The sequence below is a fragment of the Bemisia tabaci genome, chromosome 1, assembly GCF_918797505.1.
Source record: "Bemisia tabaci chromosome 1, PGI_BMITA_v3".
NCBI classification, from domain to species: Eukaryota; Metazoa; Arthropoda; class Insecta; order Hemiptera; family Aleyrodidae; genus Bemisia; species Bemisia tabaci.
Genome location: NC_092793.1, coordinates 87,539,254 through 87,564,810, shown reverse-complemented (window position 1 = coordinate 87,564,810; position 25,557 = coordinate 87,539,254). Strand labels below are relative to the sequence as shown.

The 25,557-nt window shown below is 39.3% G+C and overlaps 1 protein-coding gene across 7 annotated transcripts in view; it reads left to right on the top strand.

Moving 5' to 3' along the window:
• LOC109032900 (uncharacterized) overlaps positions 1 to 16,181 on the top strand; it is a 105,515-nt gene extending 89,334 nt beyond the window's left edge. For all 7 annotated transcript variants that reach the window (XM_072306379.1, XM_072306377.1, XM_072306378.1 and 4 more), the window contains one exon: positions 8,659 to 16,181. In XM_072306379.1, the coding sequence (XP_072162480.1) occupies positions 8,659 to 9,199 (541 nt within the window). In that variant the 3' untranslated portion in view covers positions 9,200 to 16,181. The remainder of the gene's footprint in view (positions 1 to 8,658) is intronic.
• The last annotated feature ends 9,376 nt before the right edge of the window (positions 16,182 to 25,557 follow it).

Genomic DNA, 25,557 nt, shown 5'->3' with positions numbered 1-25,557 from the left:
GGCCGTTTTGAAGATTTTGTGAGTCTACAACAAGAATAATGAAAATCGTCGTCACACACCACGCGCCATAGGGAAAGCAGCTCAAGACTCCGTGCGGGCGCACCGCACCGCCTCCAGCCTTTGTGCGGTATTTGTACACAGCCACAGTGGCTCTGCTTAGGGAGTTTTGCGTTTAAAATAGCCTAAGCTACGTAAACGAAACATGGCGCAGTGAATTTTCCTTTCTATGGCTCAAAGAAATGAGTACTTCGTGTTAAGTACAGCTCTTCGCTCCACCACGTCATCATTGTAACAACGAAGTTTCCCCAGAATCCACCACAAAGAGGTGACTGTACGGTGGGTCCCACCACCACACCCTACCCAACCACCCGACTTTGTAAGAGTGTATGGAAAATTATGATAATTAATTTATATGATTCTAATTACCAAACAAGGAAAAGCAAGGATTCTGGGGAAACTTCGTTGTTACGTGTATTTTCGCGGAGCCTCAGGATGCGTGCCAATGCCTCTTCCTTGATAATTTGATCTTCATCTACCAACATTGCCAATTAATCATTTTCTGGATATCCGAAATAACCATTATTTTGAATAACGGGCTGAATTAAAGCCTTAAAAATTGAAAATAATTGACCAATTATTCTCAATTTTCAATTTCTTTCAATTTTACTCACATTTAAATTATATTGACATTCAAAACTGTAGTCTATTCGTAGAGTAGACTCAATTACCTACAGTTTCAAAAAAAATTGAGCTCTCCAAGTTCATTTCTTATGCAGAGAACTTCTGAAAATATGTCCAATTTTCAACTTCATCGGACCACTGTGCAGAATCCCCTAATGGGATTTATGGGGACTTTAGGTTAAAAACACCTTTTCATATGAAAAATCGATTGGGCCTAAATCCAGCCGTATGTTAATTTTTGGCCATCAATATGCTTCGTTTACTGGACTATATGTATTCTCCTGACTTCTAGTTTGTGTTAAAGGCAACGATTTTCAAAGAAAAGGACAAGATATGATCTCCAATCTTATCAAAAGAAAAAGCGAATGACAGTCTGAATCGTTTAACTTTCCCTCATAAAGGCCTTTATCTGTGAGTAAACATTTGGTAAAATACAAAACCTTTGTATATTTAAGCTTTTACCTAGTGTCAGTTAAGTCTCTTGTCAAGACTGCCTTCTTTTTAAAAAAAAACCTGTCTTCTTGCTCCCCTAAAAAATTATTTCTGTTCCTCTAGTGCGGTTGTTCAACTACACGGGCATTAATAATTAACGAACTCACAGTCTTTACAATTGATGATACGATTCATTATAATAAATTTGATAAGTTTCAACAGAATTCACAACCCTGATATAAATTGCATCAACATAACCACTTAACGACAAACAACAATCATCGATAGTTTGCGTCCATGATGCTTTGATGGCGCAAAAGGGCTATTCATTCGAATATGTATATTTTGACATGCTCCTTCAATTTTTACAATATTTTGCGAAAAAAATGAATAATATTTACTTACACTGGATATCGACGCTATTTCAGTCACTATGTTTTTCTGATTGATGAGAGAATTGATAAAACATAAAATTTAATTGACGCATTTTGATTTGGCATAGAAAATGATAAATTACTTTAAGTTCAAGAAATTTCCTAATTTAAAGAATCGGGAAGAGCTAAGACTTCTAGTTAAAATATCGGCTTGCTGATATGCTGTATGAATCTTTTTGACTAAAATTTGACCTTTATTCATGTAGTCCTGAACTAAGTGATAGGAAATATCGATATGTTTCAAATTTTTTGTGAACTTGCCATTATTGGCTAAATCTAAGGCTCCAGAATTATTTTCGTAGACTATAGTTGGTGTAGTTTTGATGTTGAGCTCGAACAAAAGTCCTTGTACAGGGAGAACTTTAGTGACTTATTCTGCGAGAGCATAATATTCAGCATGAGTGCTGGCTTGTGACACAATTTTTTATTTTTGAACGTTCCACAGAATCGGGTTTCCAAATAATTTGAGAAGAATACCTGTCGTTGATTTCCTATAGGTTAAATCAGATGGAAGTCAGCCTCAGTGGTGTAGTGGTCAAGGCAGTTCGCTGCCAACACTGAGGTCCCGGGTTCAATCCCCGGAGATGACTGATATTTGAGGACACTCAAATATCAGTCATCGTGACTGTGGATGACTATGCCTCTCCAATACCCTGACCCTTCGAGGTTACAGGGTGCGGGAGGGACATAGTCACCCAGTAAGTAATCCGTCTGCACTGTTCGACTGGGTTGTGAAAAATCGGTAATCACTCGTAGTGTGCGCGACTGCCAGCGCTACCTATCAGTGTAGATTGCATCAACACAGTCCAACTCGGTGGAGGCATGGCCGTGCTCCGAAAGTCCGTGCTCTGCAGCGTCTGCCACAGTCTTTGATAAGACCTTCCGTTGGCTATCAGACGGCCGCTGAGCCTTGCGGAAATATAGATGATACTCGATGTGTCAATAGTACGAAGATATGTTAAGGAGTACAGTCCAACTTCGGGGTGCACGACGGCAGTTGCCAGTTGCCTTGGCCCCTTGAGGGCGCCTCGCCGGCCAGCCCGGCCTTACTTACTTACTTACTTACTTACTTAGGTTAAATCAGATGGAAAATCGGAATCTACAAATGCCTTTAAGGTTTCAATACTATTTATACAATAATTAAGTTTAATGATTTAGTGGAGCACAAATACTGTAAGATTCTAAGTGCATACTTATAATGAGTTTTGGATTAAGTGTTCTGAAATCTACTGACATAATTCACAGCAAATGCAACGTCTGGTCTTGAGCCGCTAGCGATGTAAAGTATAGAGCCGATCAAATTGCGAAAAGGTTAATTTTCTGCTAGATTATCAGATTCTTCAGGTAGTAACCTTAAATTAGTTTCCATTAGCGTTTGAAAAGATTTAGCTTAAGATTTAGCTTAGAAATAATAAATTCATTGAAACATTCATACCATTTTCTACTGCTACCTCTAAGACCGTATAGTGCTTTTGAAACTTTTTAGCGAGACTTTCCATAAAGTGCTCTTGACTAATATTAATTTTGCTATTTTGTTGACAATAATCAATTTCTAAACCTAAGGAATTTTTTAACTGGCCGATGTCTATCATTCTACATCTACTTGACAGTTGAGTTTTTACCTTTTGAATCAGCAATTGATTTCTTCTTAAGATAAGTAAATCATCTACATACAGGGTGCGGCAAAAGTCCCGGGACGGCTGTTTATTTGTTAAACGGCTACACGTAGAAAAACGAATTTTGGGGGATGTTCTTGGGTCAAAGTAAGCTACTTTTTGGCACTCCCCAAAATTTTTTTTGGGGCCCCCCTAGGGGAGGGCGGGGGGCAACTTTTTTTTTTCAAATGGCAACCCCCCCCTTTGTGATACCTCATTCGAAAGATAATAAAAAAAGAAAATTTTTGGCGCAAACCGCAGGTCAAAATGTTCATTTTTGACAAAATGGCGGCCGGTCAAAGTTCAAAATGGCGGAAATTTGGCATCTCCGTTGTTTATTGACGGATTGGTGTGAAACTCGGAATCCTAGGGTTTTTCGAGATGAGAAAAACGATTCTGGCATTGGTTTTCCAGAAAAGTCAGTCCTTTTCAAAATGGCGGCGGTCAAAATGGCGGCCTCGAGCGGGAAGTGGATATTTAGGTTGCATATCGTTGGATTTGCATGAAACTTGGTATCTGGAGGTATTTTGGCACGAGAAGAACGAATCTTTCATTTGATATCTGAAATTTTGACAAATTCCAAATAGGGCGGCGGAAAAATTGCGGGAAATCAGTTTTACGGCTCTTTACCGATGGATTTGCATGAAATTCAATATCCTGGCGGTTTTTGGCTCGTTATAAAGGAATCTTTCATTAGATTCTTGAAGTATCAAATAGTTTCATGCAAATCCATCGGTAAAGAGCCGTAAAACTGATTTCCCGCAATTTTTCCGCCGCCATTTTGGAATTTGTCAAAATTTCAGATATCCAATGAAAGATTCGTTCTTTTCGTGCCGAAATACCCCCAGATATCAAGTTTCATGCAAATCCAACGATATGCAACCTAAATATCAACTTCCCGCTCGAGGCCGCCATTTTGACCGCCGCCATTTTGAAAAGGACTGACTTTTCTGGAAAACCAATGCCAGAATCGTTTTTCTCATCTCGAAAAACCCTAGGATTCCGAGTTTCACACCAATCCGTCAATAAACAACGGAGATGCCAAATTTCCGCCATTTTGAACTTTGACCGGCCGCCATTTTGTCAAAAATGAACATTTTGACCTGCGGTTTGCGCCAAAAATTTTCTTTTTTTATTATCTTTCGAATGAGGTATCACAAAGGGGGGGTTGCCATTTGAAAAAAAAAGTTGCCCCCCGCCCTCCCCTAGGGGGCCCCAAAAAAAATTTTGGGGAGTGCCAAAAAGTAGCTTACTTTGACCCAAGAACATCGCTCAAAATTCGTTTTTCTACGTGTAGCCGTTTAAAAAATAAGCAGTCGTCCCGGGACTTTTGCCGCACCCTGTATAATAATACCTACACATCATCATTATCGACTTGTGTATAATACAAGCAATAGTCATATTTTGACCGTGTAAATCCGATAGAAATAATAAATTCATTGAAACATTCATACCATTTTCTACTGCTACCTCTAAGACCGTATAGTGCTTTTTTAAGTTCAAGAACTTTATTGATTCCAATTTTGAATCCTTGCGGTGGTCTAACATAGACAGATTTTCTTAATTTTCTGAGTAGGAAGGCTGTTTTCACGTCCATTTGAAAATTAGACCAATTAAAGAAACATGCTAGAACTAGTAAAATTCACAAAGTGAACATTCTAATGACAGGAGAATAAATATCTTCATTTTCGACATATTCTTGTTGGAGCCTTCAGCTACAATTCGAGCTTTCAGTTGATTGTTTGGCTTGACTTTATACATCCATTTAAGATCAATTACCTCACAGTTTTTTGGGCGATCAACTATTGTCCAAGCTTGATTTTCCTCCAAGCTACTGATTTCTTCTTTCAATGCTAATTTTCTTTAATTAGAATTTACTGATGAGATCGCTTCATAATAAGAAATTGGCGCATTTGCATCGCAATAATTCACAAACACATTAACTTCAATGAGTCTTCTAGGCGGTTTCATCGTGTTTCTGTCCCTAAGTTCTCTTACCGTTTGCGTTTGGTGATTCAAAGCAGGACTAAATGAGGGTGAGCTTGATGAACTTGGAGTATTAATGCCGTGAGTATCTGAATTTGGTGTTACAAACTGTTGAGGGAAACTATCAAGCTAAATGTTATTTTCACAATCTGAATTTTCATCATCCGAAAAGGTGACAAATTTTTCTAGATTATTTTTGTCTTTCGGAAATTTATCACTGACTGTTTCATTTTTACATAATGCTTCAATAACCTTACAATTATTCTCGATAAACTGCACATTACGACTAATAATCACCTTGTTATTTACCAAGATTCGATATCCATGTTCGGTATAACCGACTAGAATTCCTCTTTGAGCTTTTGGGGCAAATGTAGAGGACCTTTTTGTATCGGGTGTTTTTACATAAGCTATACCACCACAGAGATGGAGATTTGATACGTTTGGTCTCTTATCGAAAAAGACCTTGTAGGAAGTCTCAACGATTTTTGTGTGTGTAATATATCTGTTACTAAGATAGTTAGCTGTTTTGACATACTCAGGCCAAAAAACTATGGGGAGTTCTGCCTCTTTACGGAGACATCTCGCTTTGTCCATTATGCTTCTGTTAAAGCGTTCAGCGATACCATTAAGTTGATTAAGTTGTTTAATTTTGTTATCTTGAACATTTTTACATAGTTATTAAACTCCATTATGATTTGCGGAGCTCCTTTTTTGCTTTTGATACAATAAATACCTGAAAATTTACTAAAATCGTCGATAAAACTTACAAAACATTTTTCACCGTTATATCCAGCTTGTGTTATTGGACCGTGTACATCGGTGTGAATAATTTCTAAAACTTTTGATGCTCTTGACGTATTATTTTTTAATTTAAGATTTGACATTTTGCTTTCTAAACATATTTCACATTTTAAAAGATCTTTTTCTAAAGTTTTCAGGAGTCCATCTACTAAATTGAAACTGCGAAGATCTCTTAAGTCTTTGGAGTTAATATGACTAAGGGTGCGGTGCCATTCTTCCAAATTTGACATTTCTACATTATTAGCAAAAACATTTTTCTGGGCAGAGTTTTTATTTTCAGAATTGAATCTACTTCATACAAATTAGTCCTTTGTTAAGCAACCGAGACCAATTCATTACTTTCTTTAAAAATTGTAGCACATTTTGTATTAAAAACAACTCTGTTTCCTAATTTTGTCGTACTTGACACACTTAACAAGTTTTTGGTCATCTTGGGTGAATAATAAACATTGGTTAATTTAACTTTTACGTCCTTTCTATTGACATTGAAAAAAGCTTGAATAATGCCTATTATTTCTGATTTTAGAGAGTAGCCATCGCCTACTTTAATTTTCATTCATTCTTTTAGATAAACAAAATCTGAAAAGAAATTCTGATCGTTAATAATGTGAGCACTCGTACGGGAGTCTAAAAGCCATGATACGTGTTTATGATTAATTGTAGTAGTGTTTAAATCGAAATTGTTTACAACAATCGATGTAGGTTCTACAATATCTATAAAAAAGGAATACTCATCGTGTGAATTTTCATGGAGATTCGCTGATTTAGGGGCTTGTCCGCCTCGAGTCTGGAAGTTTCTTCTCCAATTGCGCTGTGAGTGATACCCGTTTCTTGATTGATAACGATCTCTAGATTGACCTTTGTATTGATTTTGGGAGTAAGATTGGTTGCGCTGGTCCTGATAATTAGAGTGATTAGCATTGAGATTGTTCTAACCTCGGAACTTGTAGTGTCTTCTTCTGGGATAACGTGGTCCATGGAATGATGGCTTTGATTTGACGGACAAACTCAATTTGATGCTTGATTGTTTGGAGTACTGATACGAAAGGCTTGCATACTTTGGTTGAGTCCACTGGTCGAGTTATCTTCTTTGCTGACCTTCTTCTCATAGGTAACTTTAATTTTTTATTTTAAGTAGGTTACAGTTTTGTCTGGTGCAGGAAAGCGTCAATGACATCGGCAAGATGAGACATTGAATCTGGCAACGTTAGGAGTAGATAGTCGACTTTATCTTCTTCATCGATAACTTTACCGGTTTGTCGCAACTCATTAATTGCTTGCTCAAAACTTGGAAAAAGGAGTTGGGATCAATGGATTCTGAGAGTCTTAGGTTAAGTACCTTTCTTTTAGCATGAGTTTCGTTGCGCAACTGGATACCTCATTAGTTTCTATCTAGTTTCTGGATGATTTGCTTAGGTGTATCATCTGCAGAGATGAGATCAAGTTGAGCGTTGGACAATGAACTAATAATATAATTGTGGACTTTGGCTTGCTTTTTCCGCCAGTTGGCTTCGGTGATATTTTTGGGTCTTTCATCCAGGTCTGTAACTTGTTTGCAACCTTGGCTGTGAGCAGGGCTTTCAGTTGGAGCTTCCATTTGTGGTAATCGACTCCGTCAAAAACGAAACTTTTTTCGCTAAGAATTTTTTCGTCGTCTGACATTCTGTTTCAATTCGTTTTAGCGTGACCGGGCGATTCGCGACGGCATGGCACAGGGACTTCGAAAAAAATTGGAATTCCTTTTTTCATGCAACCACGAACTGCTACCATGTTGAACTACACGGGAATTAATAATTAAGGAACTCACGATCTATACAATTGATGATACGATTTATTTTATTAAATTTGATAAGTTTTAACATAATTCACAGCCTTGATATAAATTGTATCGACATAACCATAAGATGACTTAATGACTAACAACAGTCATCAATAGTTTGCGTCTGTGATGCTTTGATGGTGCGAAATGGCTATTCGTTCGAATATGTATAATTCAACAGCGGTCTATAATGCTTCATAAATTATGTTGATATTTTTTAACCATTTGACAAGCACAAGGTCCTCTGCATTGCTCCAGTAAATGATATTGTGCGCTTAACTTTTGAATTTTACGAAGGACTGCCTATCATCATTCCCTTGTGTGCAAAATCCATTCTCATGTTGTGTACAGATGACAGAAGGAGTAGCGTTGAGGGCCTTTTTTGGCCCCAGCTGGATTTTGCCAAATGTTTCATATCCTCAAAATTTTAGTCCCAGGTAGACTATGTGCCAAATATTTTACTGAACGGAGCCTGTACAAAGGCGCAGCAGTGCCTCAAGCCCAGAATTCTGGATTGAGAAATAATTATTTTCGTCGACTTTATCGAGTGTTATCACGTCCCTTTGTATTTTTTTGTGTACTTTCCATTTCTGACGTTTAAGAAGGTCCCCAATGAATTATATGGGTCTCAGAGTCAATTGTTGCTATTTTTTGCGAATTTTTTGGAGTTTTTTCAATATCATACTTGTAAATCACAATTTAATCTAAAAACTGTGTATATTTTCTAAAAGAACGTAAAAAATGAACGTACAGACTTCGATGTGTCTTTTTCCTACATTGCAAAATTATCGAGTAATTGACGATCATCATTGTAATCTGTTTTTGGATTCCTTTTTTTTTTTCGCAGTCAAGAGATATTGGAACTCGAAAACCAGATCAAGGAGTTGCAACTGTCTCATAAAAAACGGTCGATGAAGGCAGAGTCATCAAAGATAATAGCTGGAAAGAATGCCGAAAAGAATTCTCCCATCAGTAGTGGTAAAGGCACAGCAAAGAAGATTGCTAGATTTCTATCGTTCAGACGGAAATCAAGAAAACATAAAAGTCTACCAATTTCTGAAGATGTTAGCGGTTCTGTTTCATCTGGAAGTGTAATAGAGTCAGAAAATATCAGAATCGCCAAAAATAATTCTGATAAGTATGACAGTGCTCCAGTGTCCAGTAATGAGAGTGAGTCACCCTGCTCCGAATCTGCCTGTGATGGTAAGGAAGAGGTTAAAAAATCCTCTTCTATTTTTGTTCGCAGCTTTTCATTCAAATTGAGAAAATCTGGAAGAAAAAGTAAAGTTCATCAAAATGCTTTGCTTCAAAATTTACCTCTGTATCAAAAAAATTCTCCACAAAATCTTGATGAATTTGATAAGTGTATGAATATAAATTCCATTTAAGCAAAGCAATAAATCCTTATCCATGAAAAAGAAGTAGGCCTTTTTGTCTCAGTTTATAGTGTCATCAATTTTTTTTGTACATTTTTACAATTTTTCGCAAGTTCCTTTACTTTTTTGCAAGTTCCTTTAATTACGGCACACTGTTTTGGAACAGTTGTTTTTAAAATTTTTTAATTTTCTCAATATCATCATATGAACTAATTTCAATTTTACACTTTTAGATTTATGATTAATGTTTTCTTTTTTTATTAATTGAAAGAGAAGTAACTTTACAAGCAGTGCCTATCTGTATGCATTTAGCCAGAAATCTTCTCAGTGCCTGTTTATGCTCCTGTGCTTCTCCACGATGCTTCTCTCTTTGGCTCAGGAAATTTTTGAATTAAGTTAGTAGATTGTTCACATTTTTGTTGAGTTCGGTTCTGAGATAAGTTCTGTTTGGTTTTACTTATTCTCTCCAAGGAACTTTTTGCATTCGGGTGTTTTATCCTTAAGCGTACACCACACCTGGAGTGGTAGGAAGTCATTAAGTGTAAATTTAATATGAAAACAAAGTTCAAATCACAAGATTTTTGGCATTTTACTTTTTCCTCTCCTTTTTTTTTTGTGTTTGCCGTAGGAAGTTAAATAGGTTGTAATTAGTGCTTTCCTGTGCAAATCAGTTCAATATGTAGGAGTCTTTTCTTTTTTTATGCTAAATGCGTCATCTACATTATCTGGTCATTGATTCGCTTCTATCATGATTATAGTACGGTGGCTAGTTGCAACTTAGTGGCAAATCGTGATACAGTTTAGCGGTTTTCAGGGGTCAAAGTAGATGACATTTTAAGAGTTTTGAGTCGAAGAGGCATTTCGAATTTAGTGGCAGATCCAAGATGGCGGCCATTCAAAATGGCGCCCGGGCGCGTACTTTGAGCCGCTATAGATCGAGATCCAATGAACCGATTTAATTTTTCTTTTTTTTGTTTAAAAGATAATTTAAAGGTAAATATAAAAAAATTACAAAATTTTTGATTTTGACTATATACAGGGTGTTTTTCCCACAAAAACCGGTTTTTCAGAAACCCAAAAATCGTTTACATTTAAATAACTGTTCAGGATGGGCGTACCAGCAATTTAAGATGTGTTTATTCTGAAAGTGCTTGTTTTTAGCTTTCCAACGGTATATTACACTATGGGTCTGTAATTAACAGTTTGCGTAATATCTTAATCCGCGCGGCGGCGGCACGCGATGGACCTCCGAAATAGCAGTGTAGCGCATACGCCATATCGCTCTAGTTCCGCTTCTACTGAACTGATTTCAGATTTTTTTGTTTTGTTCGGAAGGAGTATCAACGGAGAAATTTGAAGATAGCTAAGGAGGGTCTGAACCCCCGACTCCTTTTTTATTCAATATAGAAAATGTCTATTTTTGTGCTATTCAGTGTTTTTTCCTTCTAGTACGTTGGCTTAGTGCCAAAAAAAGGGCAAAATGCTGCAAATCGTGTTATACCACTTTAGGAGGTCAAACAAGATGACATTTGAAGAGTTTTGAGTCGAAGAGGCATTTTCAAAATGGTGGCAGATCCAAGATGGCGGCCATTCAAAATGGCGGCCGGCGCGTACTTTGAGCCGCTATAGATCGAGATCCACTGAACCGATTTTATTTCTCTTTTTTTTGTTTGATAGATAATTGAAAGGTGAATAGAACAAAATCACAAACTTTTTGATTTTGACAATATACAGGGTGTTCTTTCCACAAAACCCGGTTTTTGTGCATTGATAAAAAAGCTTTTAACCCATATATCTTTTAAAATTGCATTTTCAAGGCCCCTTTAAATACTCGCCATGTAAAAGAGCGTCTTTTGAGCTTTCCAACGATATATTACATGATGGGTCTATAATTTAAGGTTTTCGCACCACTGCGATCCGCGCGACGGCGGCACAGCGCGGGCCTGCATAAATTAATCCAGGGGCATATGTTGAAAAGAAGCCTCCCGTGGAATAGTGAATGGAGCAAGTGTGAAAAGTGGCCTAATCTCTTCTTTTCGATGTGCAGAAAAATAATTTAGATGTTGTCTAGCTCAATTTTGCGTCCAACCCCTCCAATTCAAGATGGCGGCCAAAATGGGGGCTCGGGGGTTGAAGATGTTGGAATTTGTTTTTGATGCCGTGTAAGGGGTCTATCACTATGTAACTTTGGTCGTAGAGTCCGAATTTGAGGTCCAAAATTGTCTCCGGCTCAAAGGGATGCCCAAAATCCAATATGGCCGCCAAAATTTCCACGATAGGGTCAAATCTCCGAAAGTTGTGTAAAACTGCCAAGTAGTATATCTTTCATAGGGTTTTCTGGGTCGTAAATTTCACCGATGAGGTCAGAATTTCACTACAGGTTTATTGAAGCCCAGAAATTTCAAAATGGCGGCCAATATGGCTGCCGTTGCGGAGTGAAATATTTTGTTGAGGCTCGTATCCTCGAGTGAGGTGCCCCTGCATTGGATTTTTGGGTCGCAAATTCCACAAATGAGGTCCAAATACCGAAACAGGAGGATAAATGTTCTCTAAGAACCAAGATGGAGGCCAACATGGCTGCCGCTCAGATAATGAGAACGGTAGAGAAGTTACCTTTCTGTCATTGCGGGATTGGCTGATGGTGGAATTTTTGGTATCGATTTATCTTAAATCTCAGCTTACTATCTGATTTTATTTAAAAAAAAAAAAAAAAAAAAAAAAAAAAAAAAAAAAAAAAAAAAAAAATTAAAATCGTGGTGAGAATCCCGCTCTCCAAAGTTGGAATCCCCCTTTGTCCGCTGAACTCCCAAGGGTGACCTTTGTATTCAGAATTGTGTATTTTGTCCTTCAAGCGAGAAAAGTATCTTCTTAGGAAAAATCAGGAAATACGTTCTTGAACATGTCCTAGATGTACTACCGACAACTATCACTACCACTCCGATGTACTTGATGACTACATACAGAATCAGAGGGGTACATAACATGCACGAAAATTCATCATTGTATGCATGGTAACTTCTCTACCGTTCTCACTATCTGAGCGGCAGCCATGTTGGCCACCATTTTGAAATTTCTGGGCTTCAATAAACCTGTAGTGAAATTCTGACCTCATCGGTGAAATTTACGACCCAGAAAACCCTATGAAAGATATACTACTTGGCAGTTTTACACAACTTTCGGAGATTTGACCCTATCGTGGAAATTTTGGCGGCCATATTGGATTTTGGGCATCCCTTTGAGCCGGAGACAATTTTGGACCTCAAATTCGGACTCTACGACCAAAGTTACATAGTGATAGACCCCTTACACGGCATCAAAAACAAATTCCAACATCTTCAACCCCCGAGCCCCCATTTTGGCCGCCATCTTGAATTGGAGGGGTTGGACGCAAAATTGAGCTAGACAACATCTAAATTATTTTTCTGCACATCGAAAAGAAGAGATTAGGCCACTTTTCACACTTGCTCCATTCACTATTCCACGGGAGGCTTCTTTTCAACATATGCCCCTGGATTAATTTATGCAGGCCCGCGCTGTGCCGCCGTCGCGCGGATCGCAGTGGTGCGAAAACCTTAAATTATAGACCCATCATGTAATATATCGTTGGAAAGCTCAAAAGACGCTCTTTTACATGGCGAGTATTTAAAGGGGCCTTAATAATGCAATTTTAAAAGATATATGGGTTAAAAGCTTTTTTATCAATGCACAAAAACGGGTTTTGTGGAAAGAACACCCTGTATATTGTCAAAATCAAAAAGTTTGTGATTTTGTTCTATTTACCTTTCAATTATCTATCAAACAAAAAAAAGAGAAATAAAATCGGTTCAGTGGATCTCGATCTATAGCGGCTCAAAGTACGCGCCGGCCGCCATTTTGAATGGCCGCCATCTTGGATCTGCCACCATTTTGAAAATGCCTCTTCGACTCAAAACTCTTCAAATGTCATCTAGTTTGATCCCTGAAAGCCGCTAAACTGTATCACGATTTGCCACTATTTGCCCTTTTTTGGTAATTACCCACCGTACTATTAGTCTAATCGTAAAGATGATGAGTATTTGTTATATTTATTAGTGCAAATTCTATAGAGAGGCAAAGGAGACTCTTGGTGAATCAAAAGTCTATTAGGTCTATAAAAACCTTTTTTTCGAAATGTTGACCAACTTACAAAATAAGCTCTTTCCTTAGAAAGGCTTTTCTCACTTATTTCAGTATTCAAAACTTTGTACCCGAAATGTTCCAAAACATAACCAGCTTTCCTAGGTTTTTTACCGCTCAGTGTATATTATTTTATTTTAAGTCTGCAAGGTTTTTTCTTTCTGTTGTTTTTATTTTTCAGAATCTCATGTGTATTATTAAAGATAGATGGTTTTTGTTTGAATGTATTAACCTCAAACATTTATAATTGTTATCACTGACGTCAGCACTTAAACCTAAGTAACTTACTTTAAGGTTTGCGGCATACTTTAGTTGTGGATTGTCAAAATAAGATCTGTTTAGAGCAACGATTTCATAGGGGCATCTAGTTTTTGTGGCATCTACCTGTTTGAAGACTGCAGAAGATGGTAATTTTTTTCGTTTTAGATAATATTTACCCTTTAGAATCTCAATGTATTTTCTCCTTTTTAATTTTTCCGACTTTTTTTTTTAAAATGTATTGCTCAGGAATTTACTATTGTAATTTTTCATTGTAGGTTCTCGTAAGTGTCTTGTACAATCATAAAGCAGGAGTGAAGGAACCTATTTGTTTGAATTAATCTCATATTTAAACATTTTTTGTGAAATGCCCAATTTTCTTGCCAGCAGTTGTTAATCAATGCTCCAAAAAACATGTCCCCTCATCAGAATCGAACACTAGACCAGACTAAGATGAGAAAGAAATTCCTGTAGAGTCTTGATTATCTGTGATTTGAATTATTTGCAGCTTTTTCCCCTTGCAGATTGCAGTCCAAAAATGTTGCAAATTATTTTTAAAAAAATTTCTCCAGAAATCATGTTTGCCCAAATAAGTGCTTTTACTGTAAAATTAATTCATATAGACTGATAATTGCATTTCTGCCTAATATTTGACGAGTTTTTTAATAGAATCTCCTAAAATACAGTCTTTTCGATTGCTTTTTCCCGCCAAATTACCATGGCTTATTTTTCGACTATTTACATTTTTTACTATCTGCGGTAGCTGTAACCACTGCAGATAATCAAGACTCGAATGTACGTATATCTATGTCTGGAATAGATGGATCCAAAAGGACCAAATTTTTTCTGAAATTAAAAGTATAGGTGTCAACATTAATATACCAGGAGGCAAAATTGGAAACATCAGTGCACAATGGGCCTGTTGCAAACTTTTGCTAGAGCAAAACTAAGAGTTGTTTCTTGCAGATAATGCCTCAAAAATCACGATGAGCGCATCGGCTAAGTCTGAAATGCACTCATAATTTCACAATCTGCGTAAGAAATTTGCGGTTTTTTGAGCTTCCTGCTTCGAAAACGATACTACGGTACAGGTGAAAATTTTGTTAGAGGAGTCGTTCCATTGGCGGCAATACTCATCATGGCCGACGCCAGTCCGCCAAAACACGTGTGATGGGACGAGATAACACCTGAACAGGATTAAACCAGATAACAATCGGCGTGTTTACGTTCATATTTTCCTCGCCCGCCTTAATTGACCTTGAACTCTCCTCGAATTACGCGAGGAACTGCGCAAGCGTCGGCCATGATGAATATTGCCGACGATGGAGCGACTCCTCTAACAAAATGTTCACCTGTGCAGTAGTATCGTTTTTGAAGCGGGAAGCTCAAAATAACACAAATTTCTTACGCAGATTGTGAATTTATAAGTGCATTTCAGACTTTGCCGATGCGCTCATCGTGATTTTTGAGGCATTATCTATAGGAAACAACTCCTCATTCTGCTCTAGCAAAATTTTGCAACAGGCCCATTTGGACCCACGATATGCACTGAAAAATTGACAGAGATGCAATGTTAATAATTCTTAGAGCTGGAGAACTACGTACGAAAAGAACACATTAAAGACTAAGAGATTTCCCTCTCTAAAGCCTTATTCAGACAGTCAAATTTTTAACGTGACAAAAGTAGACAACAAGTAAATGGAGAGTTGGATGCAAAAAAGTTCTACTCAATTACTGTTGCCATGAGATACTGTCCTTACTTTGAAAATTAGCATGCCAAGATCCTTATCAGCCTCTGGTTTCAATCGACCTTCCCGAACTTTTGAGCAGCTTCGGTGATGTCGATCGGAAGATTTTGTTTCACCTTTCGGTCCTACTTTCCATCCAATATGAAAAGTTGAGAGTGATGTCAGATTCAGGTTTCTGTTCAACCTACCATCTGATTGATGCGTTCTTGTGTCAGTATCACAAGTTTCAACTTTTCATCTGACAAAAGCGAGAGAAAAGTCCAACAGAAAGTTTGACTTGTCTAGGCTTAAAGATTTTTGCTTTCAAATGTAAGTTTGTTGTAATCGAGATGAATAAAGTAAAAGTTCACTCATCTAGATTGTTGAGGAGCCTCTCTGTCCATAATTAATTTTTTCGTAATTTTAACCATATTTTCTTAAACATTTTTTATGAAAAAGTTTGCATGAGACAAAAGAGATAAGGTTCCTCTCCATTAATCCAGCCACATCCACTTAATTTTATAATTTTTGTCAAAATGTATTTTTTATAGTAAAAGAGGACGTAACAAAATTTTATTTCACCGATGACGTGTAACACTTCGAAGTTTTCATTTTGCATTACGTTCATTATTTTTCCAAGTAAGTATAGGTTCAGTTAGTTCATACATAGACGAGCATTCTTGCAATCTTGACAATTGAATTCATTGATAGCTCTGTTCTTGTCTAATACCTTACTTTCTACTATCTCTCAACCTCTCTCCAGGCTATGCTAATTATTTTTCCATCCATAGTTGTTAATATTTGATGTAACCCTAAAAGAAATATCAGTAAACTTGATTTGATACAAAGTACAATCATTGATTTTCTTGCCTTCATTTTTTAATTTTTTTTTTCTTTCCATTTGGCATGTGAGCCATGTTAACTTGGGTGGATCGAAATTTTCGACTTCGAGAGGGGAAACGCGATCATCAAAAAAAAAAAATTGTCAATGGGTCCCATATGAAGTACCAAAAATGTCACCGCATAAAATTGACTCCCTCCCCCTAGTACCGCATATAGACCTAGAAGGCCTACATTTTTAATACATCGTATAAAAGGTTCAAACACACGTTTACTTAGAGATTTGTCTAATTTTTGCCTCAAAGTTCAAAAATTTCGTCCGTTTTGACGTATCGTGCACGAGTAATGCACATTTGACCTGTTTTCACCCGATAAATATTCGGAAGCGCCCTCTAGAATGGCCCATCTACAGTAATGTCGTAAAAGTGACTGTGGATAGTCAATCCAAATGGATTTTGCCGAAATTACGACCCCAGATAAAAATTTCGTCCGTCTTGGCGTATTTCCAACCGTTCACCCACCAACATGCGGAGAGGGCGTTTGAGCGATGCATGCATTGCACGGATCGTCGCGTTGCGTCCACCCGGTGCCCGCTTCGACCGTTCGGTGCCGGTCGGTCGGTCTAGGGAAACCCGCCGGCGGCAAGGTGCCGGCACTGGTCGGTGTCTGTGGAGCCGTAAACAGTAAAACTCACTGGCAAATCCCGTGTTCAGGAAAAAGCTATGTGGAATCTAAGTTAGATAAGACGAGTGAAAATCCGCGACCTTTGGCGTTGTAGTGCTGACCCTATGTGATCAGTTTTCTCTGATAATTGCCTCCTCGGATAATTAGGGGGGGGGAGGGGGCAGGGGGGCAAAGTTGCAATTTTTTTAAAACTTTAAAAATCGATATCTCGCGAACGCTTTGAGTGTGAGTGTTGCGGTTTAGGCTAAAAAACGTTAAAAAACATTCTCTACAAGAATATTAATGCTGTTTGCAAGGTTGCGTAATTTATCGCGGTCATAAATCGATTTTTTCGATTTTGAAGGTTCGACTTTTTTTTCGTTTTTCGTCTCTCCTCTCCAGGCAATCGTTGCTACGTGAATGAAAACCTGTTGAGGTGATTCTCCATGATATTCTGCATATACCACACTGTGTTTGACGTTCGGGAAACGATGCGCTCGTGAGATACAGCGATTTTTCTGCGCGTTACCGATTACCCGCGGGCGGTATATCGGCGGCGCTCCATCCCGCGCGGGCAAGGCAGAGGTTGTTTCACCGCTAGGGCCTTATATTCATGCTGTAGGCTGTAATTATCGATATTTTCTCCTCCCCCCACCCTTCCTCTCCAATAAATATTTTTTTAATACTACGTTATACAGGGTATGCCAGACCACCCGTAACAGGTCTTTTTCTCGGTTGGTTTAGGTAGTACGAAGTGGGGGACCGCGGGGTTGAATAGGGAATTGACCCCAAGGAATCCGAATTTCACGATCCCGAAACCCCCCATGCCCCCCTTTGGAGGTAAAGAGGTAAAGAGGGGGTCACGATCCCAAAAGTTGGGAGACGTTGTGTCTCCCCCTTTTACCCCCCGAGGGTGGCTAGGGGGGCATCGGGACCATGAAAATCGGATTCCTTGGGGTCGATTGATTACCTGGGAAATCATCTTTTTCCGGAGAGTCTATGTCAATTTTTGACCAAAGGTAAATTATGGAGGGGGCCGATGTCCCCGTCTTGAAGAGATCATTTTTGGGCGCAAATTGACGTAGATTCTCCGGAAAAAGATGATTTCCCTGGTAATCGACCCCAAGGAATCCGATTTTCATGGTCCCGAGGCCACCCTCGGCGGGGGCAATGTGCACAACGTCTCCCGACTTTTGGGATCGTGACCCCCTCTTTACCTCTTTACCTCCCAAGGGGGGCATGGGGAGTTTCGGGACCGTGAAATTCGGATTCCTTGGGGCCAATTCCCTATTCAACCCCGCGGTCCCCCACTTCGTACTACCTAAACCAACCGAGAAAAAGACCTGTTACGGGTGGTCTGGCATACCCTGTGTAACGAAAGAATCAAAAAAATATTTATTGGAGAGGAAGGGTGGGGGGAGGAGAAAATATCGATAATTACAGCCTACAGCATGAATATAAGGCCCTAGCGGTGAAACAACCTCTGCCTTGCCCGCGCGGGATGGAGCGCCGCCAATATACCGCGCGCGCGTAACCGGTAGCGCAGAACAACCGGATGAGTTATACATGGTGTTATATGGGCAAATAGGAGCACTGGTCCGCAAAAACCTCGATATTAGTATTAGGAAAGAAACTTTAATAGGCATGGAATACTAAATTCCCTATGAGATCTTGGCTGCTGAATCCGAACACGGATTTAGCATTTTTCCATCATGCACAGATTTTCCGGAACACTGATACTTCTCTGGAAAAGCTAGATTTGTAGGGAAAATTCCTATTTTTGCGGAAAACATTGACGTAATACCTAACCCAAAAAAACGGACGTGATGTTCGATATCAGCGTTCATCAATCTATCCGAGGTGGGGTGAACAATTTCAAACAAATCTAAAAAAATTAAAAGTGGACCATCGCTCCCAGTAAGTATGTATCTCGTTAATAACTCGATCATCTGCGCTATTTTTGTGCTAAGTACATTGAAGAACATTGAAAAGATATATGGGTTAAAAGCTTTTTTATCAATGCACAAAAACCGGGTTTTGTGGAAAGAACACCCTGTATATTGTCAAAATCAAAAAGTTTGTGATTTTGTTCTATTTACCTTTCAATTATCTATCAAACACAAAAAAAGAGAAATAAAATCGGTTCAGTGGATCTCGATCTATAGCGGCTCAAAGTACGCGCCGGCCGCCATTTTGAATGGCCGCCATCTTGGATCTGCCACCATTTTGAAAATGCCTCTTCGACTCAAAACTCTTCAAATGTCATCTAGTTTGATCCCTGAAAGCCGCTAAACTGTATCACGATTTGCCACTATTTGCCCTTTTTTGGTAATTACCCACCGTACTACAGATGCGCACGCATGCTAATATGAAGTGCAAGGTTGACAAGTTTACAGCATTAACATTAGATTGAAAATATTATTAGGGGTGGAACACCAACACTTCCCCTCAATCTAATTGTTAAAAAAAAGATTAACAATTCAATTGACGACTAAAGTGACAATTTTAACTTGAATGTTTCGACAAAACAATTGCATGTTATGCTTTAACAAGAAGGTTGAACTTGTGTAATGCATGTTTCAAATGTAATACATGTGCAGTACTATGAAAATGACGGTCATCGTCTGAACTTTCATATCTACTTGACAGAGAAAAAATAATAAATTGAAAATAAATAAAATATTTTGAAAATATTTTAAAAATATTTTACCGAAAATATTTTAAAAATATTTTATCGAAATGTTTACCTATTAATACCATGCGCCCTATCAACGATTAACGGCACTACTTGCTTCTGTATGCACGTCTGTACACTCAGCGCACTCTGTCAAGTAGATATGAAAGTTCCGACGATGACCGTCATTTTCATAGTACTGCACATGTATTACATTTGAAACATGAATTACACAAGTATACAAGTATTGAATATTATAAACCACTTACTTGATGTCCTGCGACGTTTAGTAGCGTAAAATACCCGGACGCCCTCGGGTGGATTTGAACCCGGACCGCGCGCGCCGTAGCCCAGCACTTAGCCGCTGCGCCAAAGGGAACAGATGGAGAGCAGGGTCAAAGCACGCCTGTTAAGGCTGTTATAGCATGCATAGCATCAGTGCGCGGCTCGACTTTCATCATAACTTTGATTAACACCGTGTTTTCTTAGGCTTCTTTTTCTTCCTATATTTTTTTTTCATTTTTTCGTGTTAATTTCTTCTCGTGTTATTTTTTTTTTTTTACCTCGTCAGCATTGACTCAATACTGTTGTTTGATATATTGAAGGTATCAGTGTTATATTCATGCTGACGCGGTATACCTTTTAACCGACAATCTTAATATCATACTGCATTAGTGTTGGTGATATCATGTCAACATCCAACAATATGTATCAGTATTGACATAAGATTCTGTGCTATGTGGGATATGTATTTGGTGAAATTCTGGTGCATTATCACTGAAAAGTGCGGGAGATATGAAATAAAACGTGAAATGGGAAAAATTCCCCGAAAAATGGGGTTTTAGGGTCTGGAGGGGGGGGGGGGGGGGGGTTGGAGTCAGGAGGTCAAAACTGCCCGAAACCATGTTTTTAGGACCTCCTGAAAGGGTTTAGACCATTAAATTCAAAATCCGCGAGGAGGGGCAGTTTGGTGCCCTTACCCAGGGATACTCTTTCAGCCTAGAATCACAAGTCAAAAGAAAAGCAAAAAGCTTTGAACCAGTTTGGAAACTTAAAAATCTGTCATTTTTAATCTGAATTGTGGCCTAACAAAGAAACAAAAATTGAGTAGCCTGCAACAGTTTTTAATGAGATAGGTATGTAAAGCATATGAATTCTTTCATCCCACAACTTCATCCCCTCACTCTCTCAAGGATACCCCCATAATGCGATCGGTTGATCAGTAACTGACAAATCTTTGTGAGACTCATGCCTCAACTATACCACCAATAAAATCAAGGTGAAAGTGAAAGTTTGTCGGTCATTTCTAATAATAGCCACAGGACTAATGAGAAAACCAATTAGTGACGATGAACCCTTCACACTGCAGAAAGAGGAGAATCTGTCTCCTGTGAGTGATTTTCTCATGATGGAATTTGTGAGATATTACCTTGTCAGGCTTACACTGGATTCCAATTGAATTACCTACTAATATCATTGTACTCTTACTCTAAACCCCACATAGTTGTGCTTTCTGTTGTCTACATCATCAGTTTATTTCTCAGCTGAACAGCTAAAACCATTTTCCCCTCCTTTTTTTCTGCCATGCTATTGTGTATTTTTTCCTAATCCTTAACAATAATGTGGGGTTTCAACAATTTTTATTGGATTATTTTGAAATTTATTTTATCCAACAGTTTTCTAAGAATTTTAGAGATTCAATTCCTATGATAATGTCAGAAATGTGTCTCATTGTTAAAATTAAGTAAAATTAATAGGTTATTGTGAGTGAAGTACTGAATTGTAGGGGTGTTTTTTTCTTCAAACAAATTTTTGGGTGGATCCGTGGCCAAGATTTTATGAACAGCTTTGTAATGAAGTCATTTCCTTCTCAGAGAATCTTCTTGGAAATGCTGAACCAACAGTAGTTCCTCCAAATACGAAACTAAATAGCAGCGTTAAGAGGTAATTTTCATAATTATTTCTTTTTTACTTCTCAAACCCTGTAAGTATTTAAGATTTCAGTCAAACTATTTTAGTGTAAATCAGCCTAATATCAACTGCTTTGTCCCATGGATAAAACATAAAATGTTGTTGCTTCTGAACTTTCAGCTAATAATGAATAGGTGAAGAAGTCAATTTACCCATGGGTACCCCAGTGCACTGTGGTCTCTGAATAGAGGTTTGTTTAGCAGGGAAGTTTCGATTTTCCCTAAGAATCAATCTTCGTATCAGTTTTCTCTCTCTCTCTCTCACACAGACACACACACACCCTCACGCGCGCACGCACGCGCGCACACACAGTTATGTTTCACAACAGAAGTGGGGCACCTTGCGACAAAAAGGCTTATTTAACCCATTCTAACCTAACCAAACCTTACTTGACTCATCTTAGGGCCTTCCTAACCTAACTGACCTAACCTACCTAACCTGACCTAACCTAACCTGACCTAACCTAACCTAACCTGACCTAACCTAACTGACCTAACTAACTAACCTAACCTAACTAACATAACCTAACCTACCTAACCTAACCTACCTAACCTGGCCGCCCCGGGGCTCTCAAGGGTTTTCGGGGTTTTTTGGGGGGGTTTTGGGGGATATTTTCCAGAAGTGGGGCCACGGACCATAGTGAGGCAGCCAGTTCTGTTGGTATTTTCATGTCTGCCCCAGTTCTGAGGCACACTCCACAGTCTCGGCCCCACTTCTGATGTAAGACATGCACACACACACACACACACACACACACACACACACACACACACACACACACACACCCTCACCCAAACACACACGCGCGCGCGCGCGCGCGCACACCCTTCCTTACATACATAGTGGGCCTAAGTAACTGAAAAGTGTCTATTTTGGAACTAAAAGAGATAAAAGATTCCGGTTTGGACCTTAATTCATTGTGGCAAAGGGCTGACATTTGTAGGGAGGCTCATTTATGAGGCCCCCAAGGGAGTCCTTCTCAGGGGGGACGTATAGACCGTGGGCCAGCAAGGGGTAACCCTCCCCCCCCCCCCCCCGTGGGAATTTTGAAGATGGTGATTTTCTTGAAGCTCTCAACTAGTAGAATAAGATTTTCCTTGTCTACGCGAATTTTATCGTGGTGGGGGGGGGAGTAGGCCCCCCCTAAACCCCCCAAAATTGCTCAGAATTCCGACTTTTCCGCGAATTTTCCCACTTTTACCCGAAAAGGCTTGATTTTAGGGCAAAACTCCAAATAACCATTCTGAAAGCTCGTGAAATTCTGGTCTAGACAAGTGTTAAGTGACTTTGACCAGGACCCGCGGTCCCCCAAAATGGGGGGGCTTAAAATGTCAAAATATCTCAAATTTCCGCGAAAATGACCGTTTCGCCGCGATTTCTCGCCAATAACGCGAAGAAGGTTGGTATTATCGTAAAATTGTTTACCCCTATAATAACAGAGCATTAGTTTTTCATTCTAAGGGCGGCCTAACCCCTCGTGGGGGGGAGGGGGGCCCCCCAGCAGTACCCACCCTATAAAAACCGTCAAGATTGGCCGCTTCCTTGAAGTAGCGTTATGCGCAAAAATGGGCGGCAAAATGAAAACAAGTAGCGTTTGTTCTGAGAGAACATCAATGTGGATTCTTGTGGAGGGTGACAGGGGGGAGGGAGGTACATCCTCCTCCCTCCCCTCCCCCTCTCCCCTCCCCTCCCCCCAAAAATAATCACGATAAACGTTAATTAAACGCGAAAATTCCACTTTATAAGACGATTTCAGAGCTTGTCATTGACACGCTTACACTAACATAATCTAACGAGGGGGGGGGGGTGAGGGGAGAGGGTTTTACCCTCCCTCCTCCTCTTCCACCCCTTTCCCCTCCCTCAAATAAATAATCACGAAAGAATTTAAATAAACGCGAAAATTCCATACTCTAAAAGGCGACTTTCAGGGCGAGTCATTGTCACGCTCACACTAATATAATTTAATGAGGGGAGGGGGGATGTTAGACATCTTAGCCTCCCCAGCCAACATTAAAAAAGGGTGGGGGAGGGGTAATTTATAAACGTTACTTACTTAATAATAGGAGGGACGAGGAAACCTAGCTGCAGTAGGAGAATTTCAAGATCTGAAGGGATACGGAATTAAATCAGGGAACGTAGAGATACTATTTTATTTTTTGGAAATGACTGAAACTGAGGGGAGTTTATTCATAATTGACGGAAATGTACATACTTAAGCTTATGTCAACATTTTTGAAACGTTTGGAGAATAAGCTCAAAGTGTTTTGGATCGTTTGCCAAAGTATTCAATCATTAATTTGGTCACAGACAGAAACTGCAGTGAACTCTGATTTACGAATAGTTATCAAGACAGTTCGACTCGGAAAGAAGCAAAATTATTTGAATGTTTCCTTCTTATTGGTTTGATTTTTATTGAGTTTGTAAGATGAAGTCAACTTTCACACCGTCAGCGGAGGTTAACTGGCTAGACCCATCTCCATGCCTTTAATATACTTTTCCCAGTGAGTATATTGGGTGTATGTCTTTCGGTTCCATTCAGTTAAGAATAGATCGATAAGTTGGTTCTTGTTTTTACACTTGCCTAAATTACTTTTCAAACGACGGGGTATTTTGGTTGGGGGTCCATTCGTGAAAAAGTATCCCTTAATCCCCCCCATTATCCCTGAATGTTTTTGATAAATTTATCACTGCAGTTTCTGTCTGTGACCAAATTAATGATTGAATACTTTGGCAAACGATCCAAAACACTTTGAGCTTATTCTCCAAACGTTTCAAAAATGTTGACATAAGCTTAAGTATGTACATTTCCGTCAATTATGAATAAACTCCCCTCAGTTTCAGTCATTTCCAAAAAATAAAATAGTATCTCTACGTTCCCTGATTTAATTCCGTATCCCTTCAGATCTTGAAATTCTCCTACTGCAGCTAGGTTTCCTCGTCCCTCCTATTATTAAGTAAGTAACGTTTATAAATTACCCCTCCCCCACCCTTTTTTAATGTTGGCTGGGGAGGCTAAGATGTCTAACATCCCCCCCTCCCCTCATTAAATTATATTAGTGTGAGCGTGACAATGACTCGCCCTGAAAGTCGCCTTTTAGAGTATGGAATTTTCGCGTTTATTTAAATTCTTTCGTGATTATTTATTTGAGGGGAGGGGGAAGGGGTGGAAGAGGAGGAGGGAGGGTAAAACCCTCTCCCCTCACCCCCCCCCCCTCGTTAGATTATGTTAGTGTAAGCGTGTCAATGACAAGCTCTGAAATCGTCTTATAAAGTGGAATTTTCGCGTTTAATTAACGTTTATCGTGATTATTTTTTGGGGGGAGGGGGAGGGAGAGGGGGAGGGGGAGGGAGGAGGATGTACCTCCCTCCCCCCTGTCACCCTCCACAAGAATCCACATTGATGTTCTCTCAGAACAAACGCTACTTGTTTTCATTTTGCCGCCCATTTTTGCGCATAACGCTACTTCAAGGAAGCGGCCAATCTTGACGGTTTTTATAGGGTGGGTACTGCTGGGGGGCCCCCCTCCCCCCCACGAGGGGTTAGGCCGCCCTTAGAATGAAAAACTAATGCTCTGTTATTATAGGGGTAAACAATTTTACGATAATACCAACCTTCTTCGCGTTATTGGCGAGAAATCGCGGCGAAACGGTCATTTTCGCGGAAATTTGAGATATTTTGACATTTTAAGCCCCCCCATTTTGGGGGACCGCGGGTCCTGGTCAAAGTCACTTAACACTTGTCTAGACCAGAATTTCACGAGCTTTCAGAATGGTTATTTGGAGTTTTGCCCTAAAATCAAGCCTTTTCGGGTAAAAGTGGGAAAATTCGCGAAAAAGTCGGAATTCTGAGCAATTTTGGGGGGTTTAGGGGGGGCCTACTCCCCCCCACCACGATAAAATTCGCGTAGACAAGGAAAATCTTATTCTACTAGTTGAGAGCTTCAAGAAAATCACCATCTTCAAAATTCCCACGGGGGGGGGAGGGGGGGAGGGTTACCCCTTGCCGGCCCACGGTCTAGTAGGGAGCTTACTGGAGATCAATCCAACTTTTCTTTCTCGAGATGTTAACATTCATGTATGTG